The sequence below is a fragment of the Epinephelus fuscoguttatus genome, linkage group LG3 (assembly GCF_011397635.1).
Source record: "Epinephelus fuscoguttatus linkage group LG3, E.fuscoguttatus.final_Chr_v1".
Classification (NCBI taxonomy): domain Eukaryota; kingdom Metazoa; phylum Chordata; class Actinopteri; order Perciformes; family Serranidae; genus Epinephelus; species Epinephelus fuscoguttatus.
Window position 1 is genome coordinate 4,353,377 of NC_064754.1, and position 18,188 is coordinate 4,371,564.

Here is an 18,188-nt window from a genome sequence, read left to right on the forward strand (position 1 = left end):
TGATGTTAAATATCTTTAAATCTACCACTGATTTTTACTTTATACTTGCACTTAAATGTTGGCAAAATGTAGATTAACCTAAGTCACTCTCATAACCATAGTCCCACATAAACCCCACCTCTGCACGCAACCATATACTTGCATTGCTTGAGTAAGAAAAAGATGATTTGTCCAAGATTCGGTCTTAAATTTGGTTGAAAATGAATTTAATTCAATTCAATTAAAATTGAATTAAATTAAAAGATCATTAAATGATTTATTATTTTATAAATAAATAAAGATAAATTAATAGATGAATAATACTATTAAATAGAGAAATGATTTTAATAATTTATTATTATTTAATTATAATTAAATTATTTATTTAAAAATGTATTCATTTGAATTTGAAATAAAATTAATGTGGAAAGGTCTGAAAAGAATTATATTTAGGTGTCTGAAAGCTGTAGACATGTTGAATATATAATGAACTTGCTCTAAAATGTGTCCTCAGGTTTTGCCAAACGGTGACAAGACAGAGGTGGGAGAGAACGGCGTGACTCTGAGTGGAGGACAGAAGGCTCGACTGGCCCTCGCCAGAGCTGTTTACATGGTCAGTCCTCTGCACACACCGGCCGTCTGCTTTGAGCTCAGAGAGACATGCAAACAAGTTAGTCTGCAGAAAACAGGGATAAAAGCACTTCAGAAAAATCATATCAATATGTTCTTGATTCTGTTGTGTGGACTGCATTGATTCTTTAATAAACAAAAGCAGAATTTTTCATGCATGTGTACTGATACATCAGGTAGATAGGTTTGATTAGATATTTATAAACAAATTAGGTTAGCACGTTAAGTTGTTGGTTTCAAAGGCCTAAGATAAAGCAAGGTGAAACTTAAATGTCACTGAGGGGCAATTTGGGATACAGACAGCAGTCATAAGTAAAACAAAACAGAGAGTAGAATACATAACACACAAAATGCAGAATCACACACTATCAGGGATAAATCATGGACAGTTAGTGGTTACAGCTGGTTAAGATAAGCGATAGCAGATGGAACAAAGGACGATCTGTAACGCTTTGTGCTGCATTTAAGAAGGCAAACCCTCTCCCCTGAGTGGTCTCAATAGTGGTCTCATTTAATTGGGGTAACAATAAGGTGCAAAACCTGTGTACACAATGCCAGAAATGTTAAAAAAGGGTAACGGTAAGGTGCAAAGTCAAAATATTCACAAGACAGAATTTAACAGTTAACAGGGAGGATCATAAAAATAAACAGGTTGCTGGTTAAGGTGCAAATCCAAACAGAGCTGAAAAGGAAGCTGGAGGTTGGAGCCACCTCAGCAGTCCATCTCTCTTCTGCGTGACATGACAATAAATCTTGTCACCGAATGAGACCATAAGCCAAATTTGTATCTGGTAAACATGCCTTATAGTTTATGCATATAACAATGAAACCCTAATCATCAGGTGCATCATGTGATGCAACTCTCTCATTTTTTTTTCCAGAACAAAGACATCTACCTCCTTGATGATCCGTTGGCAGCGGTTGATAGCGACGTGGCCGAACACCTCATGAAGAAATGCATCATGGAGCTCCTCAGGGGGAAGACCAGAATACTTTGCACGCACCGCATAGAGTTTGTGGACAAAGCCGACATGGTGGTCCTCATGGACAACGGAACGATCATCAGAACAGGTAGAAACAAAAATCTGGCTCAGACAGGTGGAAATGTCACATGGTTGTTGTCATCAGGTATCGACTAGGGAGGGATTCGTGTTATCTGGTTTAAAACGAATTGAATCAGAATTGGCCAACATGCGCTGTCTTTTTTTATTCAATGAATGAATATTACATACAGTGAAAGGTATTGTATTTCATGTCTCCATCTGCAGGTGGGCCGTCACGATAAGAGTACACATGTATAATATGATGTTAATCCCAATACAGACACTCCTGAAGCTGCTCCTCTTTTTGGAACCACCGCAGAGTCTGTAATAATTTTGCTTTCAGCTGTGCTTGTTGTTGCTGTGAGAAACAGTTCGACTTCAGTGTCAACAAGTCTAATATCAAGTCTAAATATCGCGAATATCAAGATATTAATTTTTCATATGATATTAAAAATCATACCGGTTTTATCGTGAGTGAGATGATATGGCACAGCCCTACTGAGGAACCCTTACGGACTAGAGGAATATGAATAACTTACATGGTGATCGTGGAATGGACACATGATTTGAGGTAGCGAACCACTCGGTTTATACATTTGAAGAACTTCTATACAAAAATGAACTGCTTGGCAACCAGACCAGGTGTCTAACTGAGACAGCCGTTTATTTGTCAAAAAGTGTAGCCACAGTGGGCTAGTAAAAGGGACTGGCTGTTTAATTGGGACTAGGCTTTTAACTGAAGTTTTACAGTAGCTTCCTCCATTATAGAGCATGTCGGCTATGACCAGGAGCTTTTATAAGCTCTGTAAAATTTCTTCCGATCTTTCAAAATAAAGCCCGAGCAATAAATGGAAGAGGTAACGAGTAGCAACATCGTCAGTGTGCTTCACGATTGTGTTGAGTTTATAAATGCTGCATGCGTTGTTGTGCTCTGCTAACAGAGTACACTGTTCGTTTGCTGTGAAACAGGCACACCAGCAGAAATCCTTCCTTTGGTCGAGGCAGTGCCCAAAAAACTGAAGAATGACCACAACATGAAAGAGAAAGGTTTGTTCATCCTGACTTATAAATGCTTGACTGAAAAGAATTGATGTGTCGGTGCAGCTTTTTTTTTTTACTGTATTGATTTTCATCACTTTGGTCCAGACTGAAATACATCAGCTGATGGATGGACTGGCAGAAAACGTTCATTCAAATGCCCAGAGGATGCATTTAAATGAATGATTTTTTGACTTTTCCGTCAGCCCCATCAGCAGGTCACAGTTTTCATTCGTCCAGTTAAATATCTCAGCGTCTACTTGATGAATTGGCACCAAGTGTTTTTTACACGCCTGATGATCCTCGGTTTGTCTAGCTTCACTGTGAGGGTCACATTTGTGGCTTTGAGTGAAATATCTTCACAACTTTTGGATAGATTGCCACAAAAATTGCTTCAGACATTTATACCCCCTCCGCAAGATAAATTGAAGTCACTTTAGTAATGACTTAAATTTTCATTCAGCGCCATCACCTGTTCAAAGTTTTCACGTGTCCAATAAATAACTGTCAGACTAAATACCTGCAAAACTAATGACAGCTGCACTTTGAATTTAGTGCAAATTAGCAAATGTTGCGTGGTCCAATCATATAGATTTTGATTTACTTTGACAAGGTACAGCTCCTCATAGAGTTTCAAGTTTTGTGTTTTTTTCCCCTGTGACATCAGCGACCAATGAAACCGTGCCGACTAATGACCTTTTTGGTCGACTATTAGGAGGCAGCCCCACAAAACGCCAAGGCAAACTCCTCATACATGAAAATCTGCTTTTGATGAACACTGTGGACTTTCACGTTTCATTTGGAATCTTGAGTAGAAATAATGAAGACGTTCTGACTGCCCCTTCTTAATAGATATTTTAGAGTTTCAAGGTTTGACAGAAATATGAATTAATTATCTTTTCACATATGGCTCCAAAAATTCTGTGTGAATTCTCCTTCTTATTCTGAATTATTGTCTTTCAGTCTGATCATTTCTCCAATCTGGTATCACTGTAGATAAGTCTAATTATTTTTATGTGCCCAGATGGCGTGGAGCAGGAGGAAGAGGAGCCCGGTTCGTCCCCTGATCTCCGTGTGGACGATGACCCCGACCTGTCGTTGGCGGAACAGAAGCAGGTGGGCGGGCTGGCATGGAGAGTTTACCAGACCTACTGGTCGGCTGTGGGCGGAGTGCTGGCCGCCTCCATCCTGATGTCTCTGCTCCTCATGCAAGGTTTGGATCAACTGCTCAGCTTTTCAGTGTGGTCTGTGTACGATGATGATGCTCAGCAGATGCTCCTGGTCGAGGCTTTGTTCGCACTGCAGCTGACGTGTTGTAATTCTTGATACTCAAGTAGAAACATGTCATGTTTATTTCATTTATTCATTCATGTCCATAAGAGGTTTGTCTGAAATGACTAAGTAGATCCAACTAATGAGAAAACAAGCACAAAACAAAATATTGATATATATATTTTTTTTAAAATAAAACTTCACTAGAGTACTAGTCATTTAATTTAATTTTGAGGTACTTGTACTTCGATTTTATGCCACTTTCTACTTCTACTCGACTACATTTCGTAAACATTGTATGTTTTATTCCGCTGCATTTATTCGACAACATTTGTTAATAGTTGCTTTTGCAGATTAAGATTTTTAGTACCAAATATAAATCATATAATAACTGATTTTATTATAACAGGTTAACCCACAAAGCATCCAAGTAGATAAAGTCATTAAAATGAGCTCCACTTTTACCAACTGCAAAATTAAAGCAATGAACACATTCTTTAATCATCATTAGTACTTTTACTTTTGGTACTTTAAGTATGTTTTATATGTTTTGATGCTGATACTTCCGTGTTTTTACATAACAGAGTTTGACTGCAGAACTTTACTTGTAACAGAATATTTCTACACCGTGGTATTACTACTTTAGTCGAAGATCTTAATACTTCTTCCAACACTGGATAAACACAATGAATCAAGCACAGACAAAACACTTTGGGGTGAATGATATAAATTATTCTTGCATCACTTCATAACACTTTTGGCATCGTTACAGCCTGAATGAAAGCTACTATCCGACATAAAGTCTGTAAATCATCATAATTAAGTTTGCTCTGTGCAGCACTTTTGGCATGTGAATATCACTGAAGCCTCGAGGGGCTGTAGACTTAGACTAAGGCAGAAAAAGTAAAACTTTTCCTGTTTTAAATCAACTGTTTTTTTCTCTTTTCTTTTTGTAATTCAGCGTCTAAGAACGTTTCTGACTGGTGGCTGTCCCATTGGATCTCAGAGCTGAAAAACAACAGAACAAATTGTTCCTCCTCAGATGCCTTCAGCTCACCTCACCTGCTTCTCTTCTCACATGGAGGGCTAATGTGAGTTGTCCAATCAATAAGATTTTTCCCCCTTTTTGAAAATAAATTCTGAAATGTGTTAAATGTTTTTCAAGTGGTATTAGAGGTCAGTGGTATCTTGCGGCGAGGATTGCAGATTGCAACCAGCTGAAACTTCTCCTGGTTAGATTTCCTTAAGTGTTTACTGGGAGCTGAATTATCCGCAGAGGTCTCCTCCTCTCCAAAATAAATGTACCAGGTGATTGAAACCAGTAAAAACACAGAATAAAGCGGTTTCATGCTACAAATCAGTGTTTCTCCTATGTTGTTTTGCATGTTGGAAACAGCCAGCTTGCCCATCACATGCTACTGTGTGCTCTAGGGCTGCAATGATTAGTCGACTAATCGATGACTAATCAACTACTAAAATAATCGGTGACTATTTTAGTAGTCGACTAATCGGTTTGAGTCCTTTTTCCTTAGAAAAGTACTATAAAAGTACCCCAAAATACTCTTAATGCAGCTTCTTACGTTCAGATATTGGCAGCTTTACACACTCTCCCATGACGGTGAACTAAAACCCTTTGGCGTGAGTACGAAACAAGACATTAGATGACATAATTTTGGGGTTTGGGAGAGACAGACCGACATTTTTCAACATTTTAACACATTTTTCTATAAAATGATTAGTCGACTAATCGAAGAAATAATCGACAGATTAGTCGACAATGAAAACAGTCGTTAGTTGCAGCCCTAATGTGCTCACCTTTATCTGATCCAGACATTTAGTGTAAGGAGACTTTGTGAATACGGCCCCTGGTCTTTATCCAACCCTATCTCTGAAATCTGAATTCACATCTACCCACCCAGGTCTCCTCTGTCCTCAGCACAAACACTCATTTCAAGCAACGTGAGCTCTGATGTCAAGTTTTACCTGACGGTGTACAGCTCCATCGCTGCGGCCAACACCATCTTCACCGCCCTCCGAGCCTTCCTCTTTGCCTACGGAGCCATCTGCGCTGCCACCACCATCCACAACAGACTTCTGGATCGGGTCCTTAAGGTGCGTCATCTGAGCTCTGAGTCCCCGAGCAACTGTCGGTGCTCCCCGTGTGAGAGCCGAGCAGACTGAGTGTTTGTTATGTTTGGCAGCAGTAGATGAAGATTAGAGAACCAGGCTGGTGACTGAAAGGTCGCCAGTATGAAACTCCAGACTCGCTGCTGGGAGGATGTTACTGAAACATAGTCTTCCCTCAGCCTCAGACACCCCGGAACAGGACGTGTAACACTCAGACAGCTTGACTGAGCCACATTTTTCAAGAAATAGTTTTACATTTTGGGAAATACACTTATTCGCTTGATTGTTGAGAGTTAGATGAGAAAATTTGTACCGCTCTCATATTTGTTTGTTAGATATGAAAGCTGCATGCAGGAGAAAACTAATTTCATAATTTTTTGGGGAGAGTTATAAAGTATCGATTAATGAGATTTATTACTTAGTGACTGATTTTATGACTTGTTTTATTTGAGTAACTTTTCGAAGAGAAACACAATTATTTATTTATTCATAAGAGGAAAAAAGAAAACTATAGAGTAATAAAAGTGTAGCAAAATCTGATTTTTATCCACTTTCCCATCTTATTAACCAGTTTATGGCCTCTACAATTTATTTTGTGACACTTAGTGACATCCTTGACCCTCGGGTTGTTGATAGAGACCAAACCAGAGCTAAAAGGAGAGTGGATCTTAAATGCATCAGATGGATGCAAACACGACTCCATTATTTAACCATTATTCAACCAGAAAACCTCTTGTGATTAAAAATCTCCTTTTCAAGAGTGTCCTGGCCGAGACAGGCAGCAAAATAAGTTAGACAACGTAGAAGAAAAATACAGAATTAAAATGCAAAGCTCTAAAACAAGCAGTATCAAGCACAAAATCAAAATAAGATTACTACAAAGAAAAGCCAGTGTGTAGTATGTGTGTGTGTATATGTATATATATATATATATATATATATATACACATACATATATATGTATATATGTATAAAATGTAAGTATGTTAATATACGAATACTAGAATTGAACCATAAAAAGGCCAAAATGGCAACTACACATGAACACAAAGGCCAGATAATGGTCTCGGTGCAGACAGTGAAACATTTTGTGTGTAAGGAGAGCAGAGCCACCTTCAGTTATTTGCTTAATGTTGTTCTGTGTCTGCTGAAGGTGTAAGAAGGCAATTGTTGGCTACCGAGTTAGCTGTAACAGCATTATAGGGAAACAATATGACAGGTTTGTGTGTCTGTCCTCAAATTTTGCAGCTTTAAACCTGCATCAGATGGTTTTATTGGCCTCTTAGAGGCAGAAGAAACAAGGCTGAAGCCACAACACTTACATATCTTTACCTAATTAAGTAATAACACAACAGTTACTCAGCAACATTGCCAATCAAGTTGGAGCCTGGTTGCCAATATTCACTTTCCTTTAATCTCTGTTTTGGTCTCACCAACTTTATCTTCTAGATCCCAACCTGAGGGTCAGGAACCCCACTGAGGGAAATATTTGGCTTGGATATATTCTGCTTTATTTACCAGCTGGGCTTTAGCTTTTTCTGTCTGCTGCTTGAAGCTGGGCAGGTCGTGTAGAGTGGGTTTTTGGAGCTTTTTAGCTGAAAACAGTTGCCTGCTGTGGCTGTAAATGACGCGCTGACCAAAACAATGAGCTGAATGATGTTAAAAGGTTCTGTAGAGCTCAGGGGAACTGCAGGGTTGGTGTTAAAACACTTTAAACTGTATGCAGCACTCATCTCTCTAGGCTCTCTAAGGTCCCAGAAAAAGTTTTCTTTTGAATGGTGTAATGAGAGGGAAGCACGTGAAAAATGAAACCGTATCAGTGCAAAGAGACTTCGACCTGACGCCAAACACAAGACAACAAAAAGGCTTTTTGAACATCTGAAAATCTGTCTGAAAATTCCTATGCTGCATTATCCAGCTGTCTTTGAAGGGTAATGCAAAAACACTTTGTTTAGCAATAGTTGAGCTAAAATAGTTATCTATCCATCCATCCATCTTCAACTGCTTATCTGAAGTTGGGTCGCAGGGGCAGCAGGCTGAGCAAAGTGCTCCAGACGTCCCTCTGCCCTGCAACACTTTGCAGCTCCTCCTGGAGGACCCTGAGGCGTTCCAGGGCTAACAGCCCCTGGTAGGGTCTCCCAAGGCAGAGTGGTCCCTGTGGAGGGGCCAGACTAAGAGTGGTTCAAGAGGACCTTGATAAAATGGCACATTCTGGAAATGAGTACTCCACCCTGTATGGGGACACAGGGGCGGGGGGCTCGCCAGTGAACGTCTGGTGGCTGGGCCTTGGGCCATGGCTAAGCCCATGGAGCCACCACCCTGTGGACCCACCACCTGCAGGTACTGGCATCAGCGCCGGGCGCATTGCGTGCTGGGCAGCAGGCAGGAGCACGGACCTGGACATGCTGACCCCTGGTGTGTGTGTGTGTAAAAAAGTTACTGCACAGGAATATTCAGGAAGGTTTTCAGACATTTTTACTGTCTTTGTTTGGCCTCCATTGACGTCTGTTTGCACTGAAATGCTTTCACTTTTGGGCTCTCTGCTCTCTCTGACCACAGAGAGCCGAGGGAAGTGAGCAAGACAGTTTATATTGTTTTTGGGTGAACTATTCCTTTTATTTCTCCATGAGTTCATCACTATGAATGACACTATTTAAATATAAGTAGTCATGTGGTCCATTGTCAGTATAAAATATTGCTTAGTGTGGCTTCAAGACATTTCATATTTAACTACCTGGGTTTATTTGAAAGTTAAACAGTCTTAACTTCCTGTCTCCATGCCCCCCCCAGGCCACAGTGACCTTCTTCGACACCACCCCGATTGGACGCATTCTTAACCGCTTTTCTTCGGACCTGTACACCGTAGACGATGCCCTGCCGTTCATCCTGAACATCCTGCTGGCCAACGTCTTCAGCCTGCTGGGCATGATAGTGGTGATAAGCTACGGCCTCCCCTGGGTCCTAGTGCTGCTGCTGCCCCTGGCTCTGGTCTACCACCACACACAGAGGTTCTACCGGCACACCTCTCGAGAGCTGAAACGGCTGTGCAGCATCACTCTGTCGCCCGTGTACTCGCACTTCTCTGAGACGCTGACCGGGCTGGGAACCATCAGGGCCAGCGGTGCATCTGCCAGGTGAGAGACAGGACAACAGAAAAATATATGATAACAAGAGATCAGCTGATATTCAAACACAAGACCCTTAAAATGAGCAGAACATTTTACAGCTGATAAATAAACTCAGTGCTCTCTGGTGGACAGATTAATGGTGACACTGTTTCTAAATTATTCTAATTTCATTTCTGTGCTGAGATTTTGTTTTTTCTTATTGAAATATACACTCAGAAAAAAGTACCTGTGATGAGTGGGCACTAATATCAGCCTGGCCAATTAATAGATGTATTGAGGTCTAGAGTAGACCATGTTTAATGTTTTCAGAGTATTTTAGACTGGCATTAATTTTAACAACAAATTAGTCATAAGCGTTGCCTATTTTTTCACGTGAACTACATTTTTCAGGTTCTTATCATCAGTGGTTTGCTTTTAGTTATCTTGAGGACTCATATATCAAAATTCCTGCCTTCGCTTCTCCTTTAAAGCTTAAAATATTTTTGATATAAGAAATACCTACATAACGCAGTCATCTGGGTCGACGTGCAAACTCCTTCCATCGTCCCCATCGCACCTGAGGTGGTCGAAGGTCTGCGTTTGGGTATCAGTTGACAAGCTACTCCAAGACTACTGCATGCTGTCACAAAACCAAAAGGGTGCTGAATGAGAAAACAGTAATTAATCATCTGGGAAAAATCCCCTCTGAAATTATACCCTGCTCCTGTTCTGTTTCACTTAGAGATCCGTTAAATAACAGAAGCTATAGATGCCCTAACCACTGCTTCATTATGTCTTTAAAGGGGGCCCATTATGCTAATATTCAAGGTCTTACTTTTATTTGGGGTTTCTACTGGAGCATGTTTACATGCTTTGTTGTTCAAAAACACTTGTGTGTTCTGTTCTGTGCTGAACCCCTGTATTCTCCCTCTGTCTGAGATCCTCTGTTTTAGCGGCTGTCTCTTTAAGGCCCCGTTTTCCATCTCCTGAATAGTTACAAAACATGACAGATGAGCTGAAAGCCAGGCGTGATATTAAAAGAGAAGAGGAGGGACGTCTATGTAAAAGGCAGGTTCAGAATAATGGGGTAATTAATGAGAGTACACACTGACAGAAAGCAACAGGAACAAGAAACAAACACAGAATCTTCAGTTTAACTTGAAGCATTAGAAGTATTTCAGAAAGGGGTCTCAGACCTTTTGGAATTTTTCATCTGAGTTACTAATTGAGTAGCGAATCTTTTCAAGATTAAGGCAAGACACAATGTCCTTCAGCCACTGGGTGTTAGTGGGCGGGGCAGCATCCCTCCATCTGATTAGAGCTGCCCGTCTGGCCAGCAGAGAGGCAAAAGACAGTGTGCGGTGTTGGATCAGAGTCAGGTGTACATCATCCTCTCTGGTGGTGCCAAAGAGAGCAACCACAGGGCAGGGTTTACAGATGTCACAAATGCTACAAATGTCCTTTCAGTATTTTTCAAGGATCGGACACGTCCAACATATGTGAATAAGAGAAGCCTCACCTCTTCAACGTTTGTCACAGCTAGGGTCCACATCTGGGTAAGTGCATGAAAGTCTGACTTAAGACCAATGGGCTCTGTGCACGACCTTAAACTGTAATAGACAGTGGCGAGCACAGAGAGATGATGAGTTAACCAGTTTGAGGATAGAGTCCCACGCACTGTCCGACAATGCAGTGTTTAAATCTTGTTCACAGGTATGTTTGATTTGATTACAGAAATCACTCACTAGCTGGCATCAACTTGTCTCTAAGGCAGAAAAAAACTGTTGGAAATAGAGTATTCAGACTGGTCTTCTACATACGTTTACCTGATTATTTAAACTTTGGTCACATTTAATATGAACATTCGACATTGTAAAGTTATATAAATATATATTTTATGACATAAAATAAGGACACGTTCAGTCCCCTTTAGAATTATCACTTGTAGCACAGTCACAGATTAAAGGACTCATCTTGTTCCAGGTTTGAAGAGGAGATCGCCAAGCGTCTGGAGCAGAACCAACGCTGCCTGTTCCTTAGCAACGCCGCCAGCCAGTGGCTGAGCATCCGCCTGCAGCTGATTGGCGTTGCTGTGGTGACCGGCCTTGCCGTGATTGCTGTCATCCAGCACCAGTATAACTCTGTCGATCCTGGTGAGTCTACGTCTGAGTTTGGTGGCTGTGCGCCAGTGATGTGAGATGGGTCAGCTCCATGATGTGTGTTGCTGCCTGGCCTCAGGTCTGGTGGGTCTGTCCCTGTCCTACGCCCTGTCCATCACAACCCTGCTGTGCGGCATCATACTCAGCTTCACCCAGACGGAGATGCAGCTGGTGAGTGTGGAGAGAACCGAGGAGTACTCCACCGGCCTTCCCACCGAGCCACAGCACCAGAACACACAGGTCAGACCCACTGCTGCACTCCCATGGACTCATACTGATTATCGGTTCGTAAAGAGGGGTATGATGGAGAACATGAGCAGTCTAGAGCGATGGTTCCCAACTCAAGGTCTTTATTTTTCCTCAGACAACACATTCAATTTATTGACATCAGTTCATTCTGTCAGTGAATTCAAACCCAGGACCTTCATGCCACCCTTTAACTTTAACTTTCACTCAAAGGTCTAGTTTGTGGGACTGAATGGCATCTAGAGGTGAGGCTGCAGATGGAACTGAAACTTCTCCTGTGTGTTAAGTGGGAAATGGTGTTTATAAGATAAAAAATTCTACTTGCAAAATTCACAATATTTCAAAGTAAAGGTTTTTATTTGACCAACCTGACCCACATGCTCACAACCTGGAGGGGCTTTTGCACTTAGAAATGTTATCTAGGATTTGTTGAAGCTGGTATTTACTGATGCCGATCACATTTTCTGCTATCAAACTCCATTGTGGCATTGCTGTAGATCTTTTCTAAATTTTGATGTCTCATTAGTGAAACTGTTTTACTTCCATTCCACAAATGAAATGCAAAAAATAAAGTTAGTCTGCTGGTTTGTTTAAACAATGTTAACATGTTTGAGGGTGGATAAAATCATATTCACTGTATGCGTAATAAATATCACTTCTCACTGCTGTTTCGACACCAGCTGCCCCCGGCGTGGCCCGAACAGGGCTGGTTGGAGTTTCGCAGCGTGGTTTTGGCCTACAGGGACGGTCTTCCTAACGCCCTGGACGGGGTGAGCCTGGTGGTGCGACCTGGGGAGAAGGTGGGCATTGTGGGACGTACAGGCTCTGGAAAGTCCACCTTGTTCCTGGCCCTGTTCCGTATGGTGGAGCTGAACCAGGGTCAGATTCTCCTGGACGGGCTGGACATCAGCACTGTGGGCCTGGCTCAGCTCAGGTACGCAAACAACACAGTTTGAGAGTTATAGGGTATCCGCAGCTCCAGTGTACATATAGTTGTTGTGACATTATTTTGTTATCTTCAGGAGGGAGTTCACTTTCTGGTGTTTTGTCTCCAGATTTCTTACTTACTTACTTCTTTTCTTTCCAGTTTTTTTGAAAGATTTCCTGGTCCCCTTTTCCAGTGCTCTGACTATTTTGTAAAACCCCTTAGACACTGCTGTTGTGATTAAAGGCTATCAAAACTAGAAGTCACACAGAGAGAGCGTACTTCCAACAAGGCTGCACAAACACAGAACAAAACAAGAACAGTGGGATATGTGTTAGATTTTTTTAAGTCATGTGAGAGCAGTAATTCATGAGAAAAAATTGAAAACATCTAAAAATACAATAAAAATCTAGCAGTGTTAATAAATCCTAAGAAATTCCTGAAACTTCACCAAAATATGGTCAGTTGTGGCCAAAATTTCTGCCAAAAAAACCCCAAAACAACAAAAACAAAAACATAACCTATCGTGTCAAGGTGACAAACTTGAAATGATTTGAAGTCTAAATTTCAGTCTTCAGGGTCTTGAAAATGCAGCTTGTTTTTGTCATTTTCCCAATGATGTCACAGCCCAGACTTTCTGTTTGTTTTCAGTTTCTTATGTATTATAATTTAGAAACTGGCTTCAAATTACATTCTGATTAGCATTAAAACAAGTTGTCAACTTAAACTGTATTGCTCCTGAGGGGAAATTTGTCTCGCAGCAAAGTTAAACACAGAACACAGACATGAACATAAAACATAATAAATACATAAAAATTTTATAAAATCCCCGAAACAAGGTCACATAAAACAATATACATCAGTGACATCATGTCATAAAACCCTGAGTACATCTTGTAAGAGTTAAAACAAGATCACCACCATCATTAGATAATTTCTCGCTCTGTTAGATTTTGCCTTCAGTTCTCTGAATCTCCATCCAGAGGAGACATCTTTTTATGGCCGGATATCGATACTCAACACCTTTAAGGTATCAACTGAGATAACCCAGTACTAAGTTGTATCGAAGCTTATTGCCCAAAATGACCACTGATGAGGAAGACCGGCTCATCGATTGGCCAGGACGGAAAACGGAAATCCATTGTGGGTAGCCACAAGCAACTGCGATATGTAGTCTTCTGACCATATATCAATAAGCGCCAGCACCTCCTCACTACTCCACGTCTGCCCAAGAGACATTTTCCAACTTTTTCTTTTTTTACCTCTGCTTCTCCCGGTTCACACTGTTGGCTTTGTTTGTTTTTTTCTACCCAAAATGCACCGCGCTCTACGTCGCGTCCTCTCTTTGATTCACGTCCTCTCTTTGGTTCGCTGGATAGTCCGTTTGCATTTACCACTGTAAGCGAACCACGCCAGAGTTCACTTGGAAGTGAACCAAGACCCCCAGTTTTCAAGCGGACCAGAGTTCGCTCATTTGGTCCGCACCAGAGTTCGAATTGGCATTCCCACCACTCTAAACAAACTGAACTATCCATGGAAGCAGACCAGGGTTCGTTTAAAGTGGACCAAATAGCGCCAGTGTGAATGCATTCTAGTAGATGTCAGTTGGCACACCCCTAGTTTGGAGAAGCAGGCATGAGTCTGACATGGAATCTAAGTGATCTGCTGTGGAGGGGTCAGTAACAAAATCTATTTTAGCCCCCTAAAAGTCCCACCTAACGATGATAAATATCAGTTTAAATGTACTCTGTAAAGACAGTATCTTTAGGCCTATACCTTACATCCAGCCCGTTCTGATGGGAAAGCCGTGAATGACTTCAGTTCTCCATCTTTGCTCTCGTCAAAGCCACCAGACTCCATTGAGAAAATCTGTAATTTAAGCTTGCTGAACACGGTGGCTTGTGGTCTACCGCTGCTTTGATCAGTCAGTTAGTTTGTGTTATTGTGCGACTTAGTGAATCTGAACTAACCTGTTTACATGCTAACAGTTGATCAACAACACAAACAAAATAACTGATTGATGCAGCAGACCAGCAGCTCCTGTGTTCAGCACTTGTTTTCTCAATGGAGTCTGGCTTTGAAGAGAGCAATACAACGGCTTCATTTTCCCGTCTGAAATCACTGTCTGACACTGAGGTGATGCAGTGAAAATATTCTCAATATAGCATACACTTGAAATGATATTGATCTTTTTAGGTGGCTAAAATACGTTCTGTTACTGACCCTGTCCGCAGCAGTAGACTGCTTAGCTTCGAGGTCAAACTTCCAGTAGGTTTCTCCAACATGGGGTTGTGCTGACTGACATCTGCTGTTTGTAATATACTGCCTATGGATGAGAACCTTATACTACCCCACTTCAGAAAAACGGAACTATCCCTTTAAGCCGCTGTATACACAGAGATCGCTATATAATCCTTGTTTTTCTCACATTATCTATAGTTTAATTCAGACTTTGATGATGCTGCACAGTGTAGTAAAAGCAGTCAGTCACAGGTCACTTTTGTGTGTTATGGTGGCGCCCTCTGCAGGTCTAGGTTGGCCATTATTCCCCAGGACCCCTTCCTGTTCAGCGGGACCATCAGGGAGAATCTGGACCCGTGTGGGCGACACGCTGACCAGCAGCTGCTGGATGTGGTGGACCAGTGCCACCTCAGCTCTGTGGTCAGCAGGATGGGTGAGAGACCTGAGACAGAGGCATGAAAAGGTGTAATGAGAAAGTTTTAGTGACGATAACGTGGGATGGCAGCAGAGCAATGCTTATTAAACCAAGGCGTGTCTGTTTTGAATCAATCCACCTCACTCACAGTCCTTTGATTCACAAAGTCCACTCCACCCTTCATCATTCCTGTGTGGTCTGGTGAACAGTTACAGAATGTCTCCATTGGTGAATGTGATTTTTGATCCAGAACATCTGAAGGAATGGTACACCCAGCTCAGGTCACAGGATGCTGTGTGATTATGTTACATAAGGTCAAGTCATAGTCATATGATCCACTTATCATCTTTGCCTCTTTTTATTTCATTCTCCTCCTCTTCTCTTGTGTTTTTATTTATCTTTGAAAGAAAAGAAAAGAACGGAGAATAGACTAGAAAGCCATTATTGTGCAGTATGCAATCAAATTAGGAGTGCTACCTCTGTTCAGTGCAGCAAAAAGACAGTAAAACACAAAGCAAACAAACATCCACAGCCATGTAAATGAATAATGTAATGTAATGTTGCACAAGAATAAAATTATTTATTGCATAGTGTTTAGTTTTGGTTGCATGAAAATAGCCATCTTAAACTCTCTCTGCAGGAATAGGATGTCAACATTAACACAAAAACGTGACCTGGGCTGGTGCAGCTTCAGGTGTGCTACACTGTAAAAAGAAACTATTTTTTAGTTTAAAAAGTTAGTGTTGGGCTGCCTTATATTTTTAAGTTGATTGATTGAGAAAACAAGTTCAATCGTTACCAAATTACCTCAACTTGTCTTCTCAAATTCAGTCAACTTAAATTTTCAAGGCAGCCCAGACACTAACCTTAAGTTAAAGTAACTACTCTCTTTTTACAGTGTACCTCTGCAGCTGATTTTGTGCAACATACAGTGTCATTCAAAGTGATGTGTCAGCAGAAATGAGAGATGATGGTGTCAGATTCAGAATCGCTCCCTTATGCCTTGTGTTTGTGTTCATGTGTGTATATTTATTTGTGTGTCAGGAGGTCTGGATGCTGAGGTTGGGGAGAGAGGAAAATCTTTCTCTGTGGGACAGAGACAGCTGCTGTGTTTGGCCAGAGCTCTGCTGACCCAGGCCAAGGTGAGACCTCACCTGTATTATTAACTCCAACACAGAGCAGCTGCTTACATTGTGCCCGTCTGGGTGCAGCAGATCAAAGGATGTATTATTTTATGAGCTTCTTTTTTTTCATGATGCTGTTTTATATCTAAAATAAAGTGACATTTTACCCCAACATTAAAAATACACATTTCTCTTACCTGCAGGGCTTTTTATCAGTGTACATTGTTTTGGTGTGAGTTGCAGAGTGTTGGAGATATTGGCCGTAGAGATGTCTGCCTTCTCTCCAATATAATGGCACTAGATGGCACTCAGCTTGAGGTGCTCAAAGTGCCAAAAAAATACATTTGAAAACCTCAACATCAGTGTCTCTTTCCATAAATCGATTTTCATTTTACTGAACTACATTGCCAACTTTAGTACTGCCGGGGTGGGCCATAAAGCCCTAAAATAATATCACGATATTTCAGGGTATGTTTTTGATAACAATATTTTTGACAAAATGACAAATTAGTAAAAATTGTAACAAAATAAGTGATATAGTTTTACAGTTTTCCTTTAAAATATTCAGTAAAATCTAAAGAAAAATGATCTCTCATTCCTTTAGTTTGTGAACAGCAACTGTAACAGCTCCCAAATACAAAAAATGTCCCCTGGGATCTATATATATATAAATCAACAGCTGATTTCCTTCTTTTAGTAAAATCCTAAATGATTGAGTTGTTTTTTTTCCACCTGGACCTTTATGCTCTGCCATTTCTCCTTTAATCATCACGCTGTAACCTGTGACAGGCTGTTATGATACCACAACTATCACACAGTCACATAGATGGAGTTTGTTGTTGAGCTGCGAGTGTCACGTAGGTTTACATTACCAAAGGGTTATGACAATGCATGCAGATGCATTTTTCCTACTTCTCAGTGATAAGGTTGGTGGGTGTAGTTCAGTAGAAAGAAAATCCTACATGAAACTGCTCACAACAAGGTCTGTGGCTTGTCTTGAGTAACTGGGTCATGATTTCTAGAAAGAGAGGAAAAATACATCTACTCATGGACGAGAGGCTCGTGCTCATGACAGCACAAGATGTAAACATTAGTGGCGTCCTCCTTGGCTAAGCTCTAATGTTAGCTAGTTCAGTGATGTGACATGAGCTAGCAGTAGATTCACACTTCCTTCTGCATGGTGATACAGTTGGTGGTGTAATTCAGTAGATAGAAAATAGTTCCTGCTTGAAATTGTTTACAACATCTGTAGATTATTGTGAGTAACCAGGTCATGATTTCTGGAAAGAAACATTGATGTTGAGTTTTTTAAATGTATTCATTTTGGCACTTTGAGCACCACGAGTGCCATCTAGAGAGAAGGCAGACAACAGTTGGTATCTCCAACACTCTGCAACTCACACCAAAACAATCTACAGTGATGAAGAGCACTATAGGTAAGAGGAAACATGTATTTTTTATTTTAGGGTGAATTGTCCCTTTAAAGTTGTCTTGTACTTTTTAAGAATTCAATGCAGTGTGTTTAAAAACACAGTAAACTCTCCTTGAGCACCTACTTTTTTAAATTACAACAGAAAATCAGGTGATGTATCTGTTTACAGTGCAGCCAAACGAGCTCCTGTTGTTCTGAAGAGTCAGTCAAAAATTGGGCGTTTTCCATCACGCCATGAGCAAGCAGCATCTAATTTCATGCTGCATGTGAGTTTTCCACTCCACCACAGGGCACAGTGAAGCAGGTTACCTTACCGAGGAGCGTGAGGTTTGCAGCTCTTAATCTAACAGCTAACTGTGGCTGCTCTGTCTCACTCCATTACCCCGTGCAACATTTCAAACTGTTGGAAAAAAAACATGCTTTGTTTTGTGGATGCAAAGTAATTGAGTT

The 18,188-nt window shown here is 41.0% G+C and overlaps 1 protein-coding gene across 3 annotated transcripts in view; it reads left to right on the forward strand.

The window, feature by feature from the left end:
- Positions 1–18,188, forward strand: part of abcc10 (ATP-binding cassette, sub-family C (CFTR/MRP), member 10) — a 36,250-nt gene that overhangs the window by 13,031 nt on the left and 5,031 nt on the right. For all 3 annotated transcript variants that reach the window (XM_049567896.1, XM_049567906.1, XM_049567918.1), the window contains exons 9-20: positions 494–592; positions 1,491–1,680; positions 2,622–2,699; positions 3,715–3,903; positions 4,924–5,053; positions 5,882–6,074; positions 8,880–9,223; positions 11,180–11,349; positions 11,435–11,595; positions 12,282–12,535; positions 15,055–15,200; positions 16,227–16,324. In XM_049567896.1, coding sequence (XP_049423853.1) covers positions 494–592; positions 1,491–1,680; positions 2,622–2,699; positions 3,715–3,903; positions 4,924–5,053; positions 5,882–6,074; positions 8,880–9,223; positions 11,180–11,349; positions 11,435–11,595; positions 12,282–12,535; positions 15,055–15,200; positions 16,227–16,324 — 2,052 coding nt within the window. The remainder of the gene's footprint in view (positions 1–493; positions 593–1,490; positions 1,681–2,621; positions 2,700–3,714; positions 3,904–4,923; positions 5,054–5,881; positions 6,075–8,879; positions 9,224–11,179; positions 11,350–11,434; positions 11,596–12,281; positions 12,536–15,054; positions 15,201–16,226; positions 16,325–18,188) is intronic.